The sequence below is a fragment of the Corythoichthys intestinalis genome, chromosome 19 (genome assembly GCF_030265065.1).
Source record: "Corythoichthys intestinalis isolate RoL2023-P3 chromosome 19, ASM3026506v1, whole genome shotgun sequence".
Classification (NCBI taxonomy): domain Eukaryota; kingdom Metazoa; phylum Chordata; class Actinopteri; order Syngnathiformes; family Syngnathidae; genus Corythoichthys; species Corythoichthys intestinalis.
The window spans coordinates 4,334,452-4,358,491 of record NC_080413.1 but is presented as its reverse complement, the minus strand read 5'-3'; the positions used below and the strand labels follow the sequence as shown (position 1 = coordinate 4,358,491).

At 37.5% G+C, this 24,040-nt stretch overlaps 1 protein-coding gene across 8 annotated transcripts in view; it reads right to left on the bottom strand.

The window, feature by feature from the left end:
• LOC130907290 (disheveled-associated activator of morphogenesis 1-like) overlaps positions 1 to 24,040 on the bottom strand; it is a 100,134-nt gene continuing 76,094 nt past the window's right edge. For 7 of the 8 annotated variants that reach the window (XM_057822179.1, XM_057822180.1, XM_057822182.1 and 4 more), the window contains 20 exons: positions 22,863 to 23,196; positions 22,687 to 22,797; positions 22,499 to 22,602; positions 20,566 to 20,632; positions 20,380 to 20,497; positions 16,544 to 16,682; positions 16,418 to 16,476; positions 16,171 to 16,358; positions 14,415 to 14,717; positions 14,247 to 14,354; positions 13,906 to 13,935; positions 12,526 to 12,623; positions 12,369 to 12,453; positions 10,718 to 10,824; positions 10,436 to 10,524; positions 10,177 to 10,345; positions 7,787 to 7,955; positions 7,585 to 7,716; positions 6,881 to 7,051; positions 4 to 3,742 (listed from right to left, as the gene is read on the bottom strand). In XM_057822179.1, the coding sequence (XP_057678162.1) occupies positions 3,530 to 3,742; positions 6,881 to 7,051; positions 7,585 to 7,716; positions 7,787 to 7,955; positions 10,177 to 10,345; positions 10,436 to 10,524; positions 10,718 to 10,824; positions 12,369 to 12,453; positions 12,526 to 12,623; positions 13,906 to 13,935; positions 14,247 to 14,354; positions 14,415 to 14,717; positions 16,171 to 16,358; positions 16,418 to 16,476; positions 16,544 to 16,682; positions 20,380 to 20,497; positions 20,566 to 20,632; positions 22,499 to 22,602; positions 22,687 to 22,797; positions 22,863 to 23,196 (2,794 nt within the window). In that variant the 3' untranslated portion in view covers positions 4 to 3,529. Of the gene's footprint in view, positions 3,743 to 6,880; positions 7,052 to 7,584; positions 7,717 to 7,786; positions 7,956 to 10,176; positions 10,346 to 10,435; positions 10,525 to 10,717; positions 10,825 to 12,368; positions 12,454 to 12,525; positions 12,624 to 13,905; positions 13,936 to 14,246; positions 14,355 to 14,414; positions 14,718 to 16,170; positions 16,359 to 16,417; positions 16,477 to 16,543; positions 16,683 to 20,379; positions 20,498 to 20,565; positions 20,633 to 22,498; positions 22,603 to 22,686; positions 22,798 to 22,862; positions 23,197 to 24,040 lie in introns of all 8 variants that reach the window. The other variant, XM_057822186.1, reaches the window with a different exon arrangement.

Below are 24,040 nucleotides of genomic sequence, written 5' to 3'. Positions count from 1 at the left end.
TACAGCAAAATCATTTACGTGATGAAATGCATTTCTGCAATGCTTTTATGATGCATTTAAAAAAATACGTATGTAAATATGTGTAATAGCAGTTATAGTGCCTGGAATTTACAAATATTTCCACGTTTGTTAATTTTGATACATATTAACAAAAAGGAAAATAAGTGAATAAATAAACGTAGCATAATGATTTTTTTTCAACTTTGTTCTTGTCCAGGGGTCAGCAACCTAGTATGTTGAAAGAGCCATTTGGACCTAAAAAAAAAAAAAAACATGTCTGGAGCCGCAAAAAATTAAAAGACATATAGGCCTGTATGTATTTACATGTATGTGGCAGAAAACACAGACAAGGCTGAACACTCCTCATTAAAAGAAAGATGTATTTTAAGCCAAAACAACTGTTGTGTTTGGCAGAACAATATGTCTATATGCTGCCATAGCAGATTCATGGCGCATCAAGCCCCCAAACTATTTTTAATTTGTCCGTTTTACCCTGAAAACCCCCGTTTACAGACGTCGTGCAACCGCTTTCATTCAACCCAGCCATAAAACAGATTAATTAGATTCATTGTTCAAAATGTCATTTTTAGCTTAAAATCATTAATTGATGTCTAATATTTCGTTTAAGAAAAAAAAACGACTTTAAAAATTATTCACTCACATATTTTAAACTTTTAAACAAATTCTCAATGGAAAAAAGGGCGTCTGTAAAAAAGTTACGGATATCTACCTCATAACTATCACCGTAATTGTATTTTTTTTTTTTTTTTTTTGTTACTGCCACTTTTTCTCCAATATGTTAGATAATCGATCCAAACAAAAAAAAACATTTTTTTTACGTTTAAAAGGGAATATATATGAAAAAGAAAATCTCGACCACTCCTTGATGTCTGCGATTTCTGCATCGCGACCCTTGTTATATTGCCATATTACACCCATAAAATCCCCAAAAAATCCAGCTGTGGCCATTCACAGCTGTGTCTTGACACTCAGTGATACAAGCTACATGGAGTTTTTGGATCGAAACATGGTAAGTAAGCGATATCTCGTTAAAGTAATGGCGTCTGTAATTCTGCTCTCGCGTGCTCTCACCTCCAGATAGGGTTTTGCTGTTTTAAAAACATTTATGCCCTCCTGTTCAAAAATTTTCTTCCCCCAGAAAATTGAGATTTTACGCTTTCCAGTGATGTATCACACATGTATATCGGACAATTTTGAAAGTTGGCTAAATTGGGGGTCTCAGAGCGGAACTTCAAGTCACTTGAGTGTTTTCCGCCATATGTATCTACAGTGGTATGAAAAAGTATCTGAACCTTTTGGAATTTCTCACATTTCTGCGTAAAATCACTATCAAATGTGATCCGTTCTTTGTCAAAATCACACGGATGAAAATATACTGTCTGCTTTAACTAAAACCACCCAAACATTTGTAGGTTTTCATATTTTAATGAGGATAGCATTAGTGCTGCAACGATTAATCGTTTAACTCGAGTATTCGATTAGACAAAGATTCGAATTAAATTTTGCTGCTTTGAGTATTCGCTTAATTAAAGTGGTGTTGTAATGGTTGATTTTGAAAGTGTTTGCATTTAGTTTTATTGATTTGGGTCGATACACAGCCTTCTAGCCCGCCTCATTTCACATGGCTGAATCCAGGTGCTTCCTGTGAAGACCAACATAAACAAGGTTTTTGTTTGAGCAAAATTTTTTTTAATGCATTTGTAATTTTGTTTATAGCTATATTTAGCCTATTTTTGTGGGAATATATGTCTGAACCATTTGTTAAGATCACTGTTAAAAAGTTAGCATTTTATAGCAGTTGAACTAGCGGACTTTTGCTATCTAAGTTAGCCAATTGTTTTTTTTTGTCGTACCTAGATCCTATTTTTTTATACCGTTTGATGCTCAGCTAAGGTAATTTAATTTTTCATGTTCCTTATCAGATTACTCGATTATTCGAACTAATGGTTCATCGATTAATCGACTACTAAAATAATCGATAGCTGCAGCCCTAGATAGCATGCAAACAATTACAGAAGGGACAAAAAAAAGGGAACCCTCTCCCTGAGGAGACTTAAAGAGCAATTGAAACCAATTTTTACCATTTTAAGTCAGGTGTGTGCCCAATTACTGGTGAGTGGATTAAAGCTGCCCTGCCCACTATAAAATACACACCTGGTAAGAAATGTCTTGAGAAGCATTGTCTGATGTGTATCATGGCTCAGTCAAAATAGCTGTCTGAAGACCTGCGATCAAGGATTGTTGATTTGTATAAAGCTGGGAAAGGATACAAAACCATCTCTTAAAGTCTGGATGTTCATCAATCGACAGAGAAGTTGTCTACAAATGGAGAGAGTCTGGCACTGTTGCTTTTCTCCCAAGGAGTGGCCAACCACCAAAATGATGCCAAGAGGTAAACACATGGACACAGGACAGAGGTTGAGTCAACTTTAATCCATTTTAACTGGCTGCACGTGTGATTTAGTTATTGCCAGCACCTGTTATGTGCCACAGGTAAGTAACAAGTGCTGTTAATTACACAAATTAGAGACGCATTACATGATTTTTCAAAGGGTGCCAATACTTTTGTCCGGCCCATTTTTGGAGTTTTGTATAAAATGATTTTTTTTTTTTTCATTCTCTTTTGTGTTATTTCATTGCAAGCAAAATAAATGAAGATATTACTACCGAAGCATTTGTAATTGCAATCATTTGGGAGAAATTTAGCATTATCTGACAGAATTGCAGGGGTGCCAATACTTTTGGCCAGCACTGTATATATAACCCTTAGATACTACAACAGTAAAGTGGAAAATATTATTTCAAATGTGTGACCATAAATGTTTTTATATGTCAATGTGACAAAACAAACTATGAAATACTACTTAGAACCCGGGAACAAAATATGTGCTACATGGGAGTTATTTTTTCTGACTCAGAAAAACTAACATATTGTGTATTTTGAGGTCAAAAGAATAAAAACTCAACATTTGTTCAAGCTCAGCACAAATATTGACTTGGGTATGTTTTTAATGGCATTTTAGCATAACTACAGCTTTATATGTGCAAGTGGAACAAGCACGCAACCGTTTTTTTTTTTTTTAATACATATACCGTATGTCATCAAAGTGTCCACACTCCAAATTGTACCGACTCGACGTAAATATCAAAGAGTTAAGGCCAGCTCTTAACAAACGGTGATCTGATATATATAGAAATGCTGCACACGTGTCAAACTGTTTAAAAAAAACAAAAAAAGAAGCTGCTTTCTCAGCTACTTAAAGCTCTGATGAGGGGAAAAAAGTTCAGGTCAAGTCTCCGCCCATCACTTTGTACAAAATGGCCCCACTTTTGTAGTCCTTTTCAGGGGAATGGTTCGTACATACGAAAAAAAAATCTGGAACTCAGTGGTTCCAATTAAACGGCAAATCCGTTAAAAATGAAATGTTTGCGTGTGCGAACAGAAAAAGTCCATTCAGGAAGTGGGTAGGAACAAAAATAAACCTTAACGCTGTGTGTTGATAGCGTCCTAAAAGTTGAGCTTGGTGACAGGTCGCTCGCGACCGCCGTCCGAATTTTGACTGTTGATGCGCTTGCGGTTGCGCTTCATCTTGGACAGGTCCTTGTCGAAAACCTCGCCCGAACGCAGGGCCGACACCAGGTCGTCGAACTCGCCGCCGTCGTCCTCGCCGTTAGCCTTGGCTTTGCGCGCCTTGCGCTCCTTATCCCGTTGCTCTTTGAGCTGCACCACACAAAGAACGCGCATTTGTTATGCTAGAAAGTAGTGGCGTACCCCAAGGCTCCATGCTAGAGCTCCTACGCTTTTCAAAATGGACTTTCCGCAAAGTGTCAGGCAATTTGCATATTCAAAACCAGTGATGTTTTAGTCCGCCATTTTAATAGTAGAAGATCAACTAGGAAGTTATTCAGATTATGGCGTGGTATTTGAAAATAAGCATTACCAAAGACTTGGCTTCAGTTAGTGAATACAGGTAGTCCCCGGGTTACGAACGAGTTACGTTCCTATGCTGGCGACGTTAACCAAATTTCTGCGTAAATCGGAATTATCCCTTTAAGTGCCCCAAAAATAACTATCCAGAAAGTCCAAAAGCATTGTATTTTGTTTAATGATGGAGGATACACTACCCTCTGGTGGCAACGTTGGGTCAGGCTGGACTGTCACTTGTATAATTGAGAAGCACACTCAGCCGTCTGATATGGATAAAGGATAGCTGTGCTCTGTTCGGCCCACATAAGGCTGTAAGTTGTTTCAGCTAATATATGTTTGTGTATGCATTTGTAATGAAGTTCACAGCTACAATTTGTGGAGTTGCATGTGAGCCATTTGCTATGAGAACTGTACATGCGTTAGCATTCGTAGCATTTGAGCTAGCGGACTTTTGTTAGGCAAATTAGGCTAATTTAATCCACAAAATTTACATATTGATTGGACTAGATGACTGTTTGAACAATTGTTTTGTGTCAAGTTCTTTATTGCTCAAATGTGTGTGGTTTTGAACATAGGTGTACATATGTGTATTACAACTTTACATACTGATAAAAGTGGAGGAAGTAAAAAAATTCAAAATGCACCATTGTTTGCTGCTTGTAAAGCTGAACAACTTAACGTATAGTTTGGACAGAACACGTCATATCATTAAAGTAAAAAAAAAAAAAAAAACATACTGTGAGGTACAATAAGGTACCGTTTATGCGACAAAAAAAAAACAAACGACTGGAGACAAAATGGCGTACGAGACTATGGCGTCGTAAGGTCGAAATCGCGTAATACGAGTACGTCATAACCCAGGGCCTACCTGTAATATAGTGTAGCGTCACTAGGAGTACTGCCGGTGCCGCAAAGGTGTGTGAGCACGACTTTCTGATTGGTGCATTCGATGTGGCGACGTGACGCGACCTTGAAGCCACACACTGTATGTAAAAGAAGTCGAGCATTTATGACAGTGGTGGGCTAACTGGTCCTTGAGGAACGCCCTGGGTCCTAGTCTTTGTTGCAATTGATTCAGCACAGACAGTTTAACCAATGAGGTTTCAGCAGAAACAAGAAGCACCTGACTTGCAAGACACCAGATTGGTGAAAAGCTGAACAAAATTTGGCTTAAGAGGATGCTTGCCACGCTAAAGTTGATGCTAATGCGACGAGTTACATTTAGTGTGTGATGATCACTCAACTTAGACCGTAAAAGGCAAAAACAACATTGCATATCCTTTCTTGCTATGATAAGAAAGAAACTCTTACTGTGTGCTTCAAAACAAGCAAGCCTGGAGCCAGGAGAGGACACCGTTGACTGGGGGCGCTAGCACGTCAAATGAGTAACTCTACGATGCAGGCTAACTACACGTACAATAAGAAAATGTCACACATTATGAACATATCACAGGGACTGGCGCATTTTCGTCTTCTCGTTTGGTCATGTTTTCGTCTCGTCATCAAAAAATTGTTGACTAAATATTTTTATCATCGTTGCATAGACTTCATAATTGTATTGACGGGTCACATTCATCAGCCACTGTGCAACGCCTTCAAGTAGGGGACCGTCCTACAGTCCACTTCAGTTATTCGCAGTTAGTCAAAACATGCAGCGGTCTAATGCCGGATTTAGGTTGAAAAAGTATGAAAGCTATACTGGATACAAAGAGGAAGGATGGTCTCAGGAGTGATTTGTTTGAGGATTCAAGGTAATTATTACATTTTTCGTACCATGAATGCATTTTGAAATTGAAACATTGCGACAAAAAAATCAATGGGAGAAATTAACCGCTCAGGACTAGCATAATTCTTCAGTTTACATATACAAAGCTCTGTTTACATATGGCAGCCGCCAAATTGAGTGACAGACTAGCATCGTACTTCGACATATTTATGTAATATAAATACTAAATGCACTTTTTTTTAGCTTTTAAACAAGAATCGAGACTGTTTTACATCCATATCTATAAAGAATTTGGGGATTTAAGCATTTATTCACAAGAATTTTCACCGGAAAAGCTCTGTTTACATATGGTGGCATACACATTGACTAAAGGACTAGCATCATACTTTGACATATTTATGTAAAATAAATGCTAACTGCACGTTTTTTAGCTTTTAACCAAGAATCGAGACTGTTTTACGTCCATATCTATAAAGAATTCGGGGATTTAAACATTTCGGAAAAGCTGTTTACATTAGGCGGGCGCTAGCTATTTTTACTAACAGACTAGCAATGTACTTCGCCATATTTACGTAAAATAAATGCTAACTGCACGTTTTTTTTTTTTTTTTTGCTTTCAACCAAGAATCGAGATTGTTCTACGTCCATATCTATAAAGAATTCAGGGATTTCACCATTTATTCACAAGAATTTTCACTGGGAAAGCTATGTTTACTTATGGCGGCCGCCACATTGACTAACGGACTAGCATCATACTTCAACTTATTTACGTAAAATAAATGTTAACTGCACGTTTTTCTGCTTTTAACCAAGACTCGAGACTGTTTTACGTCCATATATATAAAGAATTCGTCAATTTAAGAATTTTCAACAAAAAAAGGTCTTTGTGATTCTACTCGGTTAGCTTTGACGGCCACACCAACAATACAGGCCCCCTATTAATCAGCCCCGCGCCCGTGTCCCATCAATATCATTATGAAGCCTATGTATTGTTGACATAAACAACAATGAACTGGAAGCAGACTTATAAAAGTAGCTAGTTAACATTCCCTTTAGATCCTTGTAGGACATTAGCCACCAACATAATGATATAGTAGAGATCTTTTAAAGGCGTTAGATGCTATCATTATCTTTGCAAATTGCTTGACACTTCCTGGCCAACGTAGAACTTATTTGTAAACCAAAACCGAGAGTGCTAACGTTACCTGCGCTTCCAATTTGGCCCTGCGTTCTTCCTCCTCCTTGCGCTTCCGCATGTTCTCGTTCTCCTGCTGCGCTTCGCCGAACGACTGCAAGAACTGGTCGAAGATACCGAAGAACTCGTCGGGCTGCATCTTGCTAGCATCTTCGCCAAAGTGCTTCACGGCCTTCACGAACTGTGGAAAGACGAGAAGGCGGGGGGGCGCCCGAGGGGATTAGCGGACCCGGCAGCGGGACGGCGGTTTTACAGAAAAGCTCTTTGAAATAAGAGCGGCGGGGGACTTTGAAGCCGGCGCGCACCCACGGTTTGACCGTCCACTGATTACAGTTGAGGGTCCAAACGACTGCGACGTGTTGGTTGGCTACTTTTCACAGCGGGTTAACAAGAAACACAACCAGATGGGAGGACGTGCTGCCTCACCGGCTAATGGACACGTTTGGAGGAAAGTCTTTTTCATTTGCGTGCAGGACCACTGCGAGAAAGTCAAACATTTCACCGTGGGCCAGCGTAAATGATTCACAGAGACTTAATGGTTGCCATGTGACCGCCTCGACACCCGGGTCAACAGCAGATAAAAAACGTCCACGCCAATAAAGCGGCGAGTAAATCAAGCGTCGGGACAACGTGATCGAGTTTCCACTTGTAAAGGCCTAATGGAGAATGGGCTCTTGTTAAAAACTCTTTTGTCGTAACGGGGACACGTCTTACCAAATCTTTGGCCTCGGTCAGCGAGTCCTCCACGTCCGAGAAGCTAAAGCTAGCCACGGTGATGAACTGGCTAACCACTGACACAAACTTGTCACCCAGTTCCTGCGGTCGTTTCTTCTGGTAGTCCAGCTCCTGGCGAGCAAACCAAAATTGTTAGTCTCACAATGAACAAAGAAGTGAAACATCACGGGCGTCAACGTACGCTCTCCACGCTTCTCAAGCCGCTCCGCAGGTTCCCGATGTCTTTCTCCAGCTCTGTCATGTTGACTTTGGCCGCTTCGGGGACACTCGGGAGGTCGCCTTGAAACTTGAGCACTTTGGGGTATTTCTTCTCCAGGATGGTGATCAGGTAGTGCAGAAGATTGATGTTCCTGGGAGAAGAGAAATGAGGCGTAACGGCCATCGGTCTTACAGTATTTTCCGGATGATAAATCGCACTGGTCATTTTTGGGGGGGAAATGTCTTCACAAAGTAGCTTAACACGGTCAAAAGTATTACTTCAGGAACAAAATAACGCTTAAAGAGAAATTGAATAGCCATGCACACAGCACAATGCTGACATAAACTTCCTTTAGCTTAGCATGCTACATTACAGCTCTTCAGCTGAAAACTTAACACCTGTACACCCAAAATTAACTCATTAGCTGCCATCGATGGTGATGGACGTCCAATCCATTTTTACTTGGAGGGTTGGCAGTGATCGTTTTGTGTTTGTATTGCACTAAAATGACGTCATCGGGATTGGGAAGGGCGAACTGCAACATGGACTTTTCGAGTTTCCAACTGCTACCACTGCCCTACCCAAGATGGCCGCCAGCTATACACACTAGGGCTGCAGCTATCGAATATTTTAGTAATCGACTGAAAATTCTATCGATTAATCGAGTAATCGGATAAAACTTTTTTTTTTTTTTTTTTTTTAGGTAAAGAGCAATTATAAAGACATTTAATCCAATGTTGAACCATTTTCAGTCAATCAATGTCTTTATTTTCGATGTACATTGTTGAAAACAGCCAACAATTGCATCTCAGATGTGACTAGAAAAAAAAATTCAATGCTTTCACTCACAAAACTTCTAGATCTTATTATAAAAACATTTCTTACCTAAAAATGTAATTACGCTTGATAACACACATCACTTGAAAGCTATGTGTTTTTCCCACGTGTTTCAATATAATTTCCATTTGTGTCAAGCTATGTTTAAGTTCTAGTTTTAAGTTAGTCTAAACTGTAAGTACTGATAGGAATTTGAGTTTTTGCAGTGTTCAAAATAAATGTATGATACCTGCTGTATTGGAGCACGTTAGGGACCAGTGCTACTTGGTGTTTTATTCAGCAATGACTACTGAGCTAAAACTGACAGCTTTATTATGTTTTAATTTTACACCCTCATCACTCTACAACGCTGTGTTTTTACAGATTAAATAAAGCCTGTATGTAAGACACGCTAGCCACGCATCGACAGTGGTCATAATCAATAGAAACCTAGCCCTCCCAAGGGCTAACGTTAAGTGAGCGAGTGACAGTAACGTTATATTTATTAGTGCTGAGAAGTCTACTGCTTAAAGATGGCGGCTGTTTACCAACGCTGCCCTGACGCGGCCGAGTCTGTCATTTCGCATCTAGTTCTAAATGCATGCGATATCTATGAGACGCATCGGACACTACTTGCTAACACACTAGCAAGCATTGGTATAAATTCTTCTATTGATTATACTTTGATGTAGATGAGGCAAAACAATAAGGCTTCCTTATTTGTAAAACCGATTCTGTTGCGTTTACAGACAAATGGCATGTTTATGTTGTGACAATACCAGTTAGGCCAGTGAGTGGCGCTGTAGGAGTGTGTACATATAATGTGGAGAAGAGATGAGAGCGTCTGGCTAGGATGCTTTGTGATGTGATGCTATGTTTTCACTGCTACGAGTTCATTAAAAAAAGTAATCGAGCGTTGCTTTCACTTTGGGAACCAGGGGGTGAACGGCAGTTAACATTACAAGAAGCCAGCGAAAGGGCAAATGGTGCAGGCTCGGCGATGCCCCCCGTTAGCTTGTGGTTAGCCTGCTAGCTTTTCCTTGTTGAATTGCCCAAGATTTGGACCTTATTTCCCTCGGTATTATTTTGCTGCCATTGAGGTACGTTTCTCTAAGCAAATATGTCTCTATTGATTTGCGTTATAGTATTATTGTATGCTCTTTGTCATTATTGTGTTTTTTTTCTAATAATGTGTTCATAGTTTGACGGTGACAAATTAATAAATGTCAGTTGTAAGAAGAACTATGGCGCGATTGATTTAAAGGAAAGGAAGAAATATTTTATTTTTTACTTTATTTTATTCAAATGTTGTATAATACATGTTTTTGGATAGTTATTTTGAGATTAAGGGTACTTAAAGGGTTACTTTGGACTTGCGTGGAAATTCGGGTGTCATTGCCAGCGTAGGAAGGGAAGTCGTTCGTAAGCTGGGGACAACCTGTATCGGTGCAGTATCCGCATGTGAAGCCAATAAATGATGCAACACCACTTGCTAGCTTGGCTGTAGCGTCTAATAGTCCATAAAATATACCAAGTCGTACACGGTACACGCTTACTTGTCGATGCTGGATTTGGTGTCGGCGATCTTGTTGAGCGACGACACCTTAAAGCCGTACGCGTTGCCCCTCTGGCCTTTGTTCATGTAATTTCCAAAGGCCAGCACCACCTCCAAAAGCTGCTTCAGGTTCCTGCTTTGCAAAACCTCTCTGGAGGCTTTCGTCAAAGCTGCGTTCCGCCACAAAAAAAAAAAAAAAAAAAAAATACCGTCAGAGTTCAAAGCCATCTCCGCGGCGGAGAGCGAAAACCAGGGCTCACCTTCGACTTTGGGTTTAATCTCCGCTATCCTCTCAGCAAACTTCTTTTTGAAGTATAAAGACTGCAGTCTCTGCTGGTAGTGGTTAATTCTGGATGGATTAAGAGTAGCGTGTCATCAAGTTACAAAAAGGGAGGAATGTGTGGGGAAGCTAGAAAGCAGGACAGCGTGACTTTTTGTTTACTAGACTGGAAAGAAAACACCACGGTTATTATACGAGGGCTTCTATTTAGTTCTGGGGGATGACCCACAGGCAGACATTGTTCTCCATTCGAAGTTTGTACCTGCTCATCTCGTAGAGGAAACGGTCGGGTTTAGCCATGCGGTCCAGCTCGTGTTTGTGCTCCTCCAGGAGGTCCACGTCGCTTTTCTCCGGGACGAATTTAAGCAACTAAAAAGCAAAAGAAAATTCAGATATGTCTTGCAAAAAGACAAACCGGGGGGTAATGGGGGGGCCGCCAAGGACCATTGTGGTTTGTCTTTATATAGAGCATAGGGATTGATTATGTATAATGTGTTGTGTGGAAGTTTATACTACACTCCAAGTGAAATTTGCAGAATGAAAAGGCCAAGTATGTATGTATGTATGTAGGAAGAAAAAAAAAAAAAATCTGTGGTTTAAGAGGATGCTTCCAACGCTAAAGTTTATGCTAATGCAAATGCTATGTTAACTTTAATTAAATTTTTTTTTTAAGTTGATGCTAATGCTAACGCAAATGCTATTTTAACTTTTTTGTTTAAATAATTTTTTTTAAAGTTAAAATTTTATTTGAAGTTGATGCTAATGCTAACGCAAATGCTATGTTAACTTTTTTGTTTAATTTTTTTTAGTTATTTTTTTTTTTAGTTGATGCTAATGCTAACGCAAATGTTTTTTTAAGTTGATGCTATATTAACTTTTTTAAATATTTTTTTTTTTAAAGTTGATGCTAATGCTATGTTAACTTTTTAAATTATTTTTTTTAAACGTTGATGCTAATGCTAACACAAATGCTATGTTAACCTTGTTTCAATATTGTTTTTAAAGTTGATGCTAATGCTAACGCAAATGCTATGTGATTGATGCTAATGCTAATGCAAATGCTATGTGAATGCTAATTTTATGTTTTTTTTTAAATATAAAATTAAATGGAAACACATTTTAAAAATACTTTAATTTGATAGATGAAAACAAAACTTAAAAAAAAACATTTCTTCTTAAGTAATGATTTTGATTAGGGATTCCTTTGTATCAGATTTTCCAAAAATACATACTGAAAAATACAACAATCAAGTGAATTTTAAAAATGCAATGTTGCTAGTAATATATGAATTTAATAGAACATTTGTGCCCATTTTTAAAAAATAATTCTTTAAAAACTTGAAATCTTTCCAAAAAAATGCCCCCCCCCCCCAAAAAAAAAAAAACTAATTAAAATACTATAAAAAGAATGCTATTTTTACACAAGTATTTTATCAATTTGCTTGAGAATACTTGTGTCCAATTTTTAGAATAAAAAGTATATATTTTTTAAATATTTATGTAAATGCAAGCATTTTCTGACTTTGATGGACCATTTTTTTACCTTACTTTTGACTTTTTTTTTTTTCAATTTTTTTAAACCTCAAAATTCTTTCACAATATGTAAATAAAAAAATTAAGTAATTTTTCAAAATGCTATTTTTAACAACATATTTTCTAATTTTTGACAATTCTTGTGCGTCCATTTCTTAATTAAAAAAAAAACACATGAAAAACAAATACTATAATAAAATACGATTTAAATAAAAATATGCAAAAATAAATCACAAAACAAGTTTTAAAAGATCGATAAATGCTTCCATTCAAAAAGTAATTCACAAAATTTGACCAAAAATTAGTCAGCCGGTTCCCGAAATCCAGCGACATGACTTTTGAGTTCAGTCATGACAAGATATGATAGGAGATGGTGGCACCTGCTCCAGCATGTCTTTGGGAAGGTCCTCTTGCTCATCCATGGTGAGGATGGCCCGCTTGATTTCATCATTGGACAGCTTCAACCTGGAACGCCAGACACAAAAAAAAGTTTTGTTTTCGCTGTTAAGTCGAAGACGCTCGATTAATCATGTTTACCTGGAGAGGAGGATATTGCAGTTTTGCGCTCTTCGACCATCGATGACTGACAACTCCTTCACCTTTTTGGAGCCGAGCGTGTCGTCGTCCGTCTCTTTCTGATAGGCAACGTTTTTGTTAGTTCAGTCAGTTAAAGATACAAGTGGGGGAAATAATGCAAAAATATATAATCATAATAATTGAAGAATATTTAAAAATACAAACGTTTTAGAAAATAATTGAACAAAAATTGAAAAAATATATCTATACATCTAACTACTTGTATAAATAACGAATATTATATGAATATGATTATAAAATAATTCAAATAACAATAAAAATAATAAAAAATAGTAATATAATAAAAAAATCACAATGTGATTATATAAATAATAATGAATACATAAGTTATAAAAATACATGTATAAAATTGGAAAAAAAATATATTTAAAATAAATAATGATATAATGAATATTGTATAAATTAATATATGACAAAATAATAAAAAATACAATACAAATAAATAAACATCTAAATACTTCGATCTGATGAATATTGTATGAATATTATAAAAATGAAAATAATGCAAATGATAATAAAAACAGTAATTAAAAAAATAATAAATAACAATCACAAAAAATATTTACAAAAATTTAAAACATTTGATTTTTAGAAATATATACTTTTAAAATAACTGATGATACATTGCATATTGTATGACTGAATATAATATGAAAAAATAATATCAAAGTAATATAATAAAATAATTGAACAAAAATTTTAAACATTTAAAAAAATATACATACTTTTAAAATAACTGCTGATACAAAAGTAAAATGATAATAAAAATAAGAAAACTTATAAACTGAAAATACTAAAAAATGTATTGAATTTTATTGTTTAAATTAAAAAATATTGATAAATAAATGAATAAAAGTCATTTTAAAAATGCAATTTAAATGAAGATAGAAAAACAAATATATAAAATAATGAATAAATTATAATAAATAATTGTGATAAAAAGTCACACAGAAAAAGTGAAGACAAACACACAAAGGGTCTTAATTATGGGCTGCCATTGACGGCGAAAGGCGTCAAATCCATTTCAATTGGGATGGATGACATTGACAATTCTTTAGTGCCATTGACTGCGATAGACGTCCAACCCACATGTCCCAAAGGCAATCAATGCTATGAAATAACATTAACGCAAACCAGTAGGAAGCTTGATCTGTTTCGAAGGTTCAGAGTTATAAATGATACAATAAACCAAAGTTACTAAAAACAGTTCAATTTTAAAGCATCTATCACCCTCAATGGCCGCCAATAATTTAAAAAGAGCGTTTACAAAAAAGGGACAAAGAACTTTCCAGAAAAGCACTTCAACGAACGCGCACTCACCTGCTTGCTGTTATTGATCGTAAAGAAGTCCTAAAGTGCAGCCGGGAAGCATGGGAAGACGCATAAGCATTCATTAGAATGAGTCAAGCGAGTTAACGTGACGGCAGCCCGTAAACGAAAAACATCAAAAGCTGATTGAACGAGGTGAGACATAAACATGCGTGATTATCATGATTCATGCGCATTCTTCGTGACTAGCAGATCAACAAATTTGGGCTGAATGACAAAACAACAAAAGAATTATTGTTGCCGAGCCAATGATGCATGCGTTTTTTTTTTTTCTATTCAGAAATGACAATGAAGTTTCATGCAGGCGCTTTGGAACAAAACGGGACGAGTACCTGCTGTCTCTGGTACGCTGAAAAGGTCTTTTCAATGTCCTCCAGATCTAGTATTTTAAAAACTCTGGCGTCGTCCACGTCCATCCAAACGGTGCCTTCCAGTTTATTCTGGAAAAAACATTTTATGTTTGGTTTTGAACGGGGGAAAAAACTAGGTGGCGTTCTTACTTCTGCTAACTTGGACCAGTTGAAGGATTTTAATGCATTGCAAGGCTGCGGGATGTTCTTCTTCTGTAAGGAGGGGCCGAGTGGGGCCCCGGGCGGCGGGGGGATGCCGGCCACGGGCGGGCGACCCGGCGGGGGCGGAGGCCCCCCTGGTGGTGGGGGCGGCGGAGGAGGCGGAGGCACGGCGCCGCCAATAGGGGGCGGTGGGGGAGGCGGGCACGGCCCCGAGAAAGAAGGCGCGGGCGGAGGGGGCACGGGGCCGCCGGGGGCGAAGGGGGGGCCGCCAGGGACCATTGTAGCTTGTCTCTATATGGGGATGTTGACAGAGGACATAAGTAATAATAAGTGATTGATTATAAGTACTGTGTCGAATTAAATGGCTTATGTTTAGTTTTTTTGTTTAAATAAAGTTTTAAAATTAAAACCTTTTTTTAAACCCTTCAAACCTGAGCATGCTGCTGAATGACATGACGTGTCTCTAAACCAATAAATACACTGAATTTTGTTGCTATTGCCACTTCTGGGAGATGATGATTGGGTGAAACTTTTCACATTGAAATCAAATCATGAGGCTATTTTTGAGCTCTGTGAAAATGGCTGAGACAAAACGCAACTTCAAAAAGGTTTATGTGGATTTTTGTCCTTTGATTTAAAAAAAAAAAATTTTTCTTTCACGAAATGTAGACTAAAAAAATGTAATTAAAAAAATGCTATTTTTAACAAAGTATTTTATGATTTGGAAGATTCTTGTGGGTTCATTTATCAAAAAAAAAAAAAAAAAAAAAAAAAAATTAAATGTTGTGCCTCCATTTTTTTTAGTAATTTGAAATGTAAAAAAATGCTTTTTAAAAAAAATTTTTTTTTTACAAATTTGCTTGAGAATACTTACGACCTGTCCATTTAAAAAAAAAAAAAGGCGAATTCCAAAAAAACTATTTAAAAAAGTATTTTATGTTTATTTTTGTGCTTCCATTAAAAAAAAAAAAAAATAATCTTAAAACGTAAAATTCTTTCATGGAATGTAAATTTTTATTGTAAAAAATGCTATTTCAACACAAGTATTTTATAAATTTGCTCGAGAATACTTACGATGTGTCCGTTTCAAAAAAAAAAAAAAAAAATGACGTCAATTTAAAAAAAATTGTTTTTTTAAGTATTTCATGTTTATTTTTGTCCTTCGATTCAAAAAAACAATTCTTAAAATTCTTTCACAAAATGTAAATTAAAAAAATGCCATTATTACAAAAGTATTTTATAAATTTGCTCGAGAATACTTACGTGTCCATTAAAAAAAAAAAAAACTTTTAAAACTTAAAATTCTTTCACAAATGTAAATTAAAAAAATAAAAATAAATACATGCTATTATTACAGAAGTATTTTACAAATTTGCTCGAGAATACTTGTCCGTTTAAAAAAAAAAGAAAAATTATGGCCAATTAAAAGTATGTTTATGTTTTGTACTTCAATTAACGTTTAAAAAAAAAAAAGAAAAATTATGGCCAATTAAAAGTATGTTTATGTTTTGTCCTTCAATTAAAAAAAAAAAAATCTTAAAACTTTCTTCCAGAAAATGTAAAAAAAAAAAAAAACGTAATACTAAAAAAAATTTGATTTTTAACAAAGTATTTTCACGATGTGGAAAACTGTGGGGGGGAGTGAAAAAGTTGGGGGAAAAAAAATGTTGTGCCTTCATTTTTCCATAAATAAATGCCACTTTTCAAAAAAACCATCCAATTCCCAAAACCCGGCGAGACTTACATGACTGAGTTCATGCAATCGCGCGGTGAGCTCGGCCACTTGCTGCTTGACGTTCTTATGCTCTCCGCTCTCCTTCTCCAGCTTCTCCTTCATCTTATTCAGCGTCTGCATCATGTCCTCCTTCTCCTGCGTCTTGGCGTCGCACTCGCGCTCCTTCTTCTCCAGCCTCTGCTGCAACTCGTGGTGCTCTGTACGGAACCGCACTATCAGCCCCCGTTGCCGATCGCGCCCCAGTCTCCCTGCTCACCTTTTCGCATCTTTTCCGCTTGCTCCTTCCATTGTTTCACCTCGTTCTCATTAACCAACCTAAAAAAGAAGACATTTTAAAGGTTTTTGTAGAAGAAGCAGATATAATTGGAAAATTAGACCTTACATGCGTACGACATTTTTCACGTTGAAATTCTCCAGCGGCGTCACGTCGGGATCGTGACCTTTATCGTTTTGTAGCACCATCTGCTGGACGATGCGGTCCAGTAGTAGCCAGTACTGCACTGTGTTGCCGCTCCTTTTGTCTAAGTGCGGAAAGAAATCCTTTCAGTGTCATGTGACAATGAGATCGACATGGTGTTATATCGTGATACTTTATATCCCAAAAAGTTATCGATATGCTCCCAGCAAGAATCGACATATTGTTTTAAAAAAGGTGTCTGTTTAAAAAACAAACAAAGAAAGGAACTCCCAAGTAATTCACTGCACGTTAAAGTGCCTATTACCGCAAAAAGCATGTTTATTTCATATTTCACACGGTATTTTATGCTTCTGAATGAAATGGACCCCTTGGATGTGTGTGGAAGCGATTGTTGTATGTATTCAATTTTTGAATCCCGCTCCATGAAATTGACTAACTTCCGGCTCCTGTCTTGGGTTGAGGACGAATCCGAATGTGACGTCACCTGGGTCAGCATCTCACAAGACAGCATTGCTTTACAGCATGCAGATGGACTGCTGATTCAGCTGATTTTGCAGATTAATTTGTGTATTTTTCGCATCACACCCGCCAAACGTGCTGCAGGGTTTTGTTGCTGCACCAGGGAGAGGCGTGTGAGCCTTTTTGAAGTTCCCGTTCGCCCAGAGATTGTTCACCCCAAAACAAGTCCGATGACTGTGGGACCATTGGACGAGGAAGTGAGTAAACATTGTGTTTTGTATTATGTCAAATACTGGGATCATGGCACACGTTTTAATGCGGAGGTGGCTTGCATTTTGTGGCTGACAATGCTCCTTGTCCACCGAGAATGCCACTCGGCCGACGACCGGCGGTTTGTCGCACACCCCTTTTTTTCGCGTGCCAGCTGGGAGAGCCGTATACTCGGCTTATTGCCTTCTTCATGTGCTCGGCAATAGAACACTATCCTCGGGTTGGTTTCTGGTTAGCATATCAACTAGCTGTCACGCCTCCTGGTTTGTTTGCGCTCTCCGAAGCCGGTGCAGGGAAAGGACAAAAGCCGGACTAACTCTGGTGGCATAAAATATCGTTCTGGATGTGCAAGAAGTCGACAGTTTTGACCATTATGGAGTAATTTTGCCATGTCGTACTGAATAAATGCATTTTTAATATTTCAGATTCCATTTAGCACAAGACTATTGGAGTAGAGAGATTGAAACAATGACAATTTGCGGCTTTCTTCGTCGCATTTTCCTCGTTCTGAATAATTCCCCCTCAATAGGCTGAATTCTAAATCAGATGAAATTGTGACCCTGCTGACGTCATCATCAACCTGGGGATGCTAGAGGGCTATAATTTCAGGCGGGGGCTAAACGGCAGATTCAAAGACTAATTTCTCGTCATCTGCGCTTTGCCAAATTGCTGCATATAGTCGAATCGTACGAATATGATTGTAATTCACATAATAATGCTATCTAAGACTTTTTTTTTATCCTGTCATAGGCATTTTAAGTAAACATTAGCACAAACGACGCTTGATCATGTTTGATGTCAACTGAGTGTTAAGATTGGACGCGTGCCCGAGTTATGAAGAAAGTTTAAAAAAAAACAAAAAAAAAAAACATTAGGAGTCCAATATGAGTGTTTGAAGAGCCGCTCGGAATTCAGTACCTGACTTATCGCAGCTAAAGTCAACACGCGGTGAGCGTTGTTGGCTGAGCGTTGTTGGATGACAACCACCAGGCGTGGACTCAGTGTTTGTTTTTTGTGGCCTTGTGCTGCAGTGAACCTGCGCTAAATAGGGGTTCGATGTTTGGAGTCATGTATTTGGTTGTTCTCGCAGTGTGGGAGAATAGAATAGAATATGCGTGGGAAATAAGATCATTTATTGTCAGCCCTTCCAGTTCAAATGGATTGGACGCCTATCAATGTCAATGGCAAGGAAGAAGTTCATAGTAAATGTTTATTTTTTCAAAGTTTTTTTTTTTTTTTTTTAATCTGTTAAAAATCTTTTTTTATTTATCACTTTAGTATTTTTAACATTTATTTAAATTTTTTTTTACTTAAACATCAAAATGAGGAAAACTTATGTTTTAAATTTAAAATAATAATAATTCAATAAGTATAAGCATCTACTGTTTTACAAGGTTTTAATTTATTTAAAATGATTTTAAACTAGGGCTGTCAAAATTATCGCGTTAACGGGCGTTAATTAATTTTTTAAATTAATCACGTTAAAATATTTGACGCAATTAACGCACTAGGCCCGCTCAGACAGATTTAAATGTCAGTACAGTGAAAGGCCAACTTAATTGTGTTTTATGGAGTTTTTCCGCCCTCTGCTGGCGCTTGGGTGTGACTTGCATATGTTATGTGGCGTAATGTCGCCCTCTGCTGGCGATTCAGTGCAGCTGATTATTTGGGTTTTGGCGCGCTTTTCTGACGTGATTATATGTCGACGCGAACTCACACTAATAGACAGTGCTATTCAGACCAGCTAACGTCCGCATCCAGTATTCAGTGGCAGTTCTCATAGCCCCATCACACTGTTTGTGTCTAATACATGCATCGCTTGTGAGTTATATTCGTCCTTTGTTTATATTCATGAGCATTAGATAGTTATTGATGATGTGCATTTGAATTTGTTCACATATATGGTGAAATGCAGTTACATTGTTAGATGCTTGTGAGCTAATTGGCTAGTGCTACTGCTCAAATGGACATGTGTGTGTACATTTTATGTTATTTTGTGATTTATGCAAGTTATTGACACATTGCCTTGTTATTTTCAGTTTTACAAAAATACAAGAAACGTGCTCCTGTCAAAAAGAGATGACTTCAGTAAAGCCCATGCAACTTTGCCACACCGTCTGATTTCTTTTTGGAACTTATGTTCGCTATCTGTCAATTTGTGTACTCACACACATTGAGGACAGAATAGGGCTACTAGTTTATTTTTTGATTGAAAATTTTACAAATTTTATTAAAACGAAAATATTAAGAGGCGTTTTAATATAACATTTCTATAACTTGTACTAATATTCATCTTTTAAGAACTACAAGTCTTTCTATCCATGGATCACTTTAACAGAATGTTAATAATGTTAATGCCATCTTGTTGATTTATTGTTATAATAAACAAATACAGTCCTTATGTACCGTATGTTGAATGTATACATCCATCTTGTCTTATCTTTCCATTCCAACAATAATTTACAGAAAAATATGGCATATTTTATAGATGGTTTGAATTGCGATTAATTGCGATTAATTACGATTAATTAATTTTTAAGCTGTAATTAACTCGATTAAAAATTTTAATCGTTTGACAGCCCTAATATATATATATATATATATATTACTGTATAATGCTGTAAATATTCTTTATTTTTTTGTTTTGTTTGAATTATTTTAAAATCGTAAATAATTTGTCTTTTTTTGTTGTTTATTTTTTTTTTAATTATATTTTAAAAAGCAAAAACAGGAAATATTCTGATTTCTGTAGACCTCAATGAAAGCACATCTATCAATCCATCTTGATAATTAATCAAAATGAGATCTGTTATTACTTAAAAAAAAAAAAAAAATCCAGTTACGTAGTTGTACAGTAGTCATAATTCAACTTTTCTCTGCGCATTGTTTTCACTTCCAATGCACATTTCCAGCTCAAACGTGAAGCCATGAGTTACATAACCGTAAATAATGTCATTTATACACAGCCAATTAGTTGACACGTAGCAAAACGATTCGTGAATCATCACAATAATTGTTTGTGGCAGCCCTACAGTGAATATTCAGTCTCTATAGGTTTAAATTTGACCTACGTGGCATGAGGAGGCAGTGATGGAGGACGGACATAAAGTGGGGGTACGCGTCGGTGTGGTTCATCTTTTTGCGGATGAGGTCGAACACTTGGGTGGCACTTTTGGTGTCGATGTGGACCTGAAAAGAAAAAAGAATCCAGTCCGCCGATGCCGTTCAGACACCCGAACGGCGCGTTTGATTCTCACCGACTCAAAACGCTTCGACAGAGCCAGCTCATCGTCGTTCCGAAGCATTTCGAAGTAGTCTAAATGCCTGCGAGGGGGGTGGGGAAAAAATACAAGTACGTTCTGTCAACACTTGTATTATGAGTTAATTTTCCCATGGAAATGAATGCAGACATTTAATGAATTTTTCCATGTTTCACTACTTTTTGGTTGGGTCGGTTTTATTGACAGAATCAATTTACAACAACACATACAAAGAAAAGCCTAAAATTACAAACAAAATAATAATATCAGGTGAACTACAGTGATACTGGGTCTCCTAGCGACTCACATACAGTCATGTGAAAAAATTTGGACACCCTATGGATATTTAATATCAGTTTTAACAATCGAGAGATTCAAGTAATAGAACTGAACAAAACTGAAAAAAATAATTGTTTTTTTTTATAACTTTCTGTAAAATGCAATTTCTGTTAAGGAATAAATTAGGACACCCCACATTCAATCCCACTTTAAATGGCTAAAATCACACACAGGAGTATCATACGGATGCACACGATTAGAGCATCATTACCCAGTGTTTTGGAGGAGGCTTGCCTTATTTAAACCTCACATTTAGTTTGGTGTGCCCCTGACTGTTGAAGTGAAAGAAAACACCATGGTGCGATCAAAGTAGCTGTCTGAAGCCTTTAGAAAGAAGATTTTATCTCAAAAGATTATCAAATCAGCCATTCCACTGTCCGGAAAATAGTCTACAAGTGGAAGACATTCAAAACAAGTGCCAACATGCCCAGGTCAGGCCGTCTAAGAAAGTTCACACCGAGAGCAGACCGCAAGGTGCTAAAAGAAGTCTCCAAAAACCCTAAAATGTCATCACGAAACCTACAGCAGGCTCTTGCTACTGTTGATGTGAAAGGGCATGCCTCTACAATCAGAAAGAGACTTTACAAGTTTAACCTTCATTGGAGGTGTGCAAGGAGGACACCTTTGCTCTCCGAGAAGAACATGAAAGCCAGACTGAAGTTTGCCAGAGTGAATGCAGACAAAGACCAGGACTTCTGGAATAATGTTCTTTGGAATTGAATTATTTGGACACCAGAACAGAGGACATGTTTGGCGTCAACCCAATACTGCGTTCCAGGAAAAGAACCTCATACCAACTGTGAAGCATGCTTTGCTGCAGCAGAACCTGGACAGCTCACCATCATAGAATTCATGGTGGATTCTATGATGGTATCCGAGGGTGCTTGAGGAACATGTGAGATTATCTGGGAAAAAATAAAGCCATAGCAAAACTGGACCCTGCAACATGATAATGACCCAAAACATAGCAGTAAATCCACCAAGGATGGTTGAAAAGGAAGACATGGAGAGTCCTGGAATGGCCGGGTCAAAGCCCAGCTCTTAATCCCATTGGTTGAATTGAAACGGGCTGTCCATGCAAGAAACCCCTCAAACACCTCTCAGCTCAAAGTATTCTGCCTTGAGGAGTGGGGCAAACTTTCTTCAGACCGATGTCAAAGACTGGTAGATGGCTACAAAAAGCGTCTCACTGAAGTTATTTCAGCCAAAACACTAGTTATTAGGTGGTAGGGTGTCCTAACTTTTTCCTCAGTTAGAATGTGCATTTTTGTTCATATATTTGGTTTAATGAGTGCAATTAAATCACTTTCTTTTCCAGCAATGAAGAAAAACAAGATTAGACATTGATATGTGGACATTTCTTAATAAAGAACTGAATATTTCATTGGGTGTCCTAATTTCTTCACATGACTGTATATATATTTAACTCATTCAGGAAATCAGAGCTCCTGGTTTAAAAAAAATCTCTACATTTAAATTTTCTACTTTTTGTGAAAAACAGTAAGGGAAAATAACCTGACCTAAACCCCTTTATTATTAGGACATTAAAAAATGAGAAATTCAAGTTAAATGTGATTTTTTTTTAACTCACCTGTCTAACGTGGAATTCTCATGAGAACGAAGCTTATCAATCACTGGTTGAATCCCCAGCATTAAAAACTCATATCGCAGATGGATACGAAACTCCAGACTTGTCTGTTTAACCGAACAAAAAAAATTATTTAAACAAAAAAAAAAAAATGTGACAACGACAATTATTTACAAATTTCTCCTTCTCACCTCTCCTGCGCCTTGACTTAGCACTGCATTAATAAAGGACATGATGGCCGTTTTCAAGTTGACTTCATCTCTGTAGCGCCCCGTGCTCCGGTCCAGATCGTTTATAAGCGTCTGCGGGCGACAGGGCGTTCTAGGTTTTCACGTTTCACACTAAAATGGGCGTTCGCGGGCATCACCTGAAAACGTGTCCGCTCGCAGGCGAATCGCTGGTAGTGCAGCATGGCCTCCAAGATCTTTCGGTGTCCGCCGGGCACCAGGCAAACTGCGCCCATGATCTCTAGCACGGCCACTTTGGTCTTGACGTTCTCTGTGGCCAGACTCTGGGCGATGATGTTGATGCTCTCGGTGTGCGAGAGCACGTGGGCGCGGCCCTGCGAGTTGTTCATCAGCGCCTTGATGCAGCCGATCAGAGACGTGTGGATCTGAGACTCGGTGGTCTCGTAGTCCATGCTCTTCAGGAAGTTCAGGATGCATGTCAGACCGTCCAGGTCGATGAAGCGGGTCACGAACCTGCGAATGTGGCATTTTATGTTAGTTTGGCTTCCCGGTGCGAATATAAAGTCATTATGACAGGGACAAGTGGCTATGACAGTAAAAATATAATATAATTTTAAAGTATACCGTATTTTCCGCACTATAAGGCTCACCTAAAAGCTTTCAATTTTCTCGAAAGCCGATAGTATGCCTGATAATCCGGTGTGCCTTATATATTGATCAATATTATCATGTCATGGCAAGACATTCCCTTTAATTCAACTTCATCTGGTGGATGCATAATACCACCCCAACAACTCCTACTACTACACCTACTACTAGTGCACTCTATATATGAAAACTAGGGCTGTCAAAATTATCACGTTAACGGGCAGTAATTAATTTTTTAAATTAATCACGTTAAAATATTTGACGCAATTACCGCACATGCCCCGCTCAAACAGATTAAAATGACAGTACAGTGTAATCTCCACTTGTTACTTGTGTTTTTTGGAGTTTTGTCGCCCTCTGCTGGTGATTGGGTGCGACCCATGAGCATTGTGTAATTATTGACATCAACAATGACGGGCTACTACTTTATTTTTTGATTGGAAATTTAAAAAATTTTATTAAAACGAATACATTAAGAGGGGTTTTAATTTAAAATTTCTATAACTTGTACTAACATTTATCTTTTAAGAGCTACAAGTCTGTCTATTCATGGATCACTTTAACAGAATGTTAATAATGTTAATGCCATCTTGTTGATTTATTGTTATGATAAACAAATACAGTACTTATGGACCATATGTTGAATGTATGCTGTATATCCGTCTTGTGTCTTATCTTTCCATTCCAACAATAATTTACAGAAAAATAT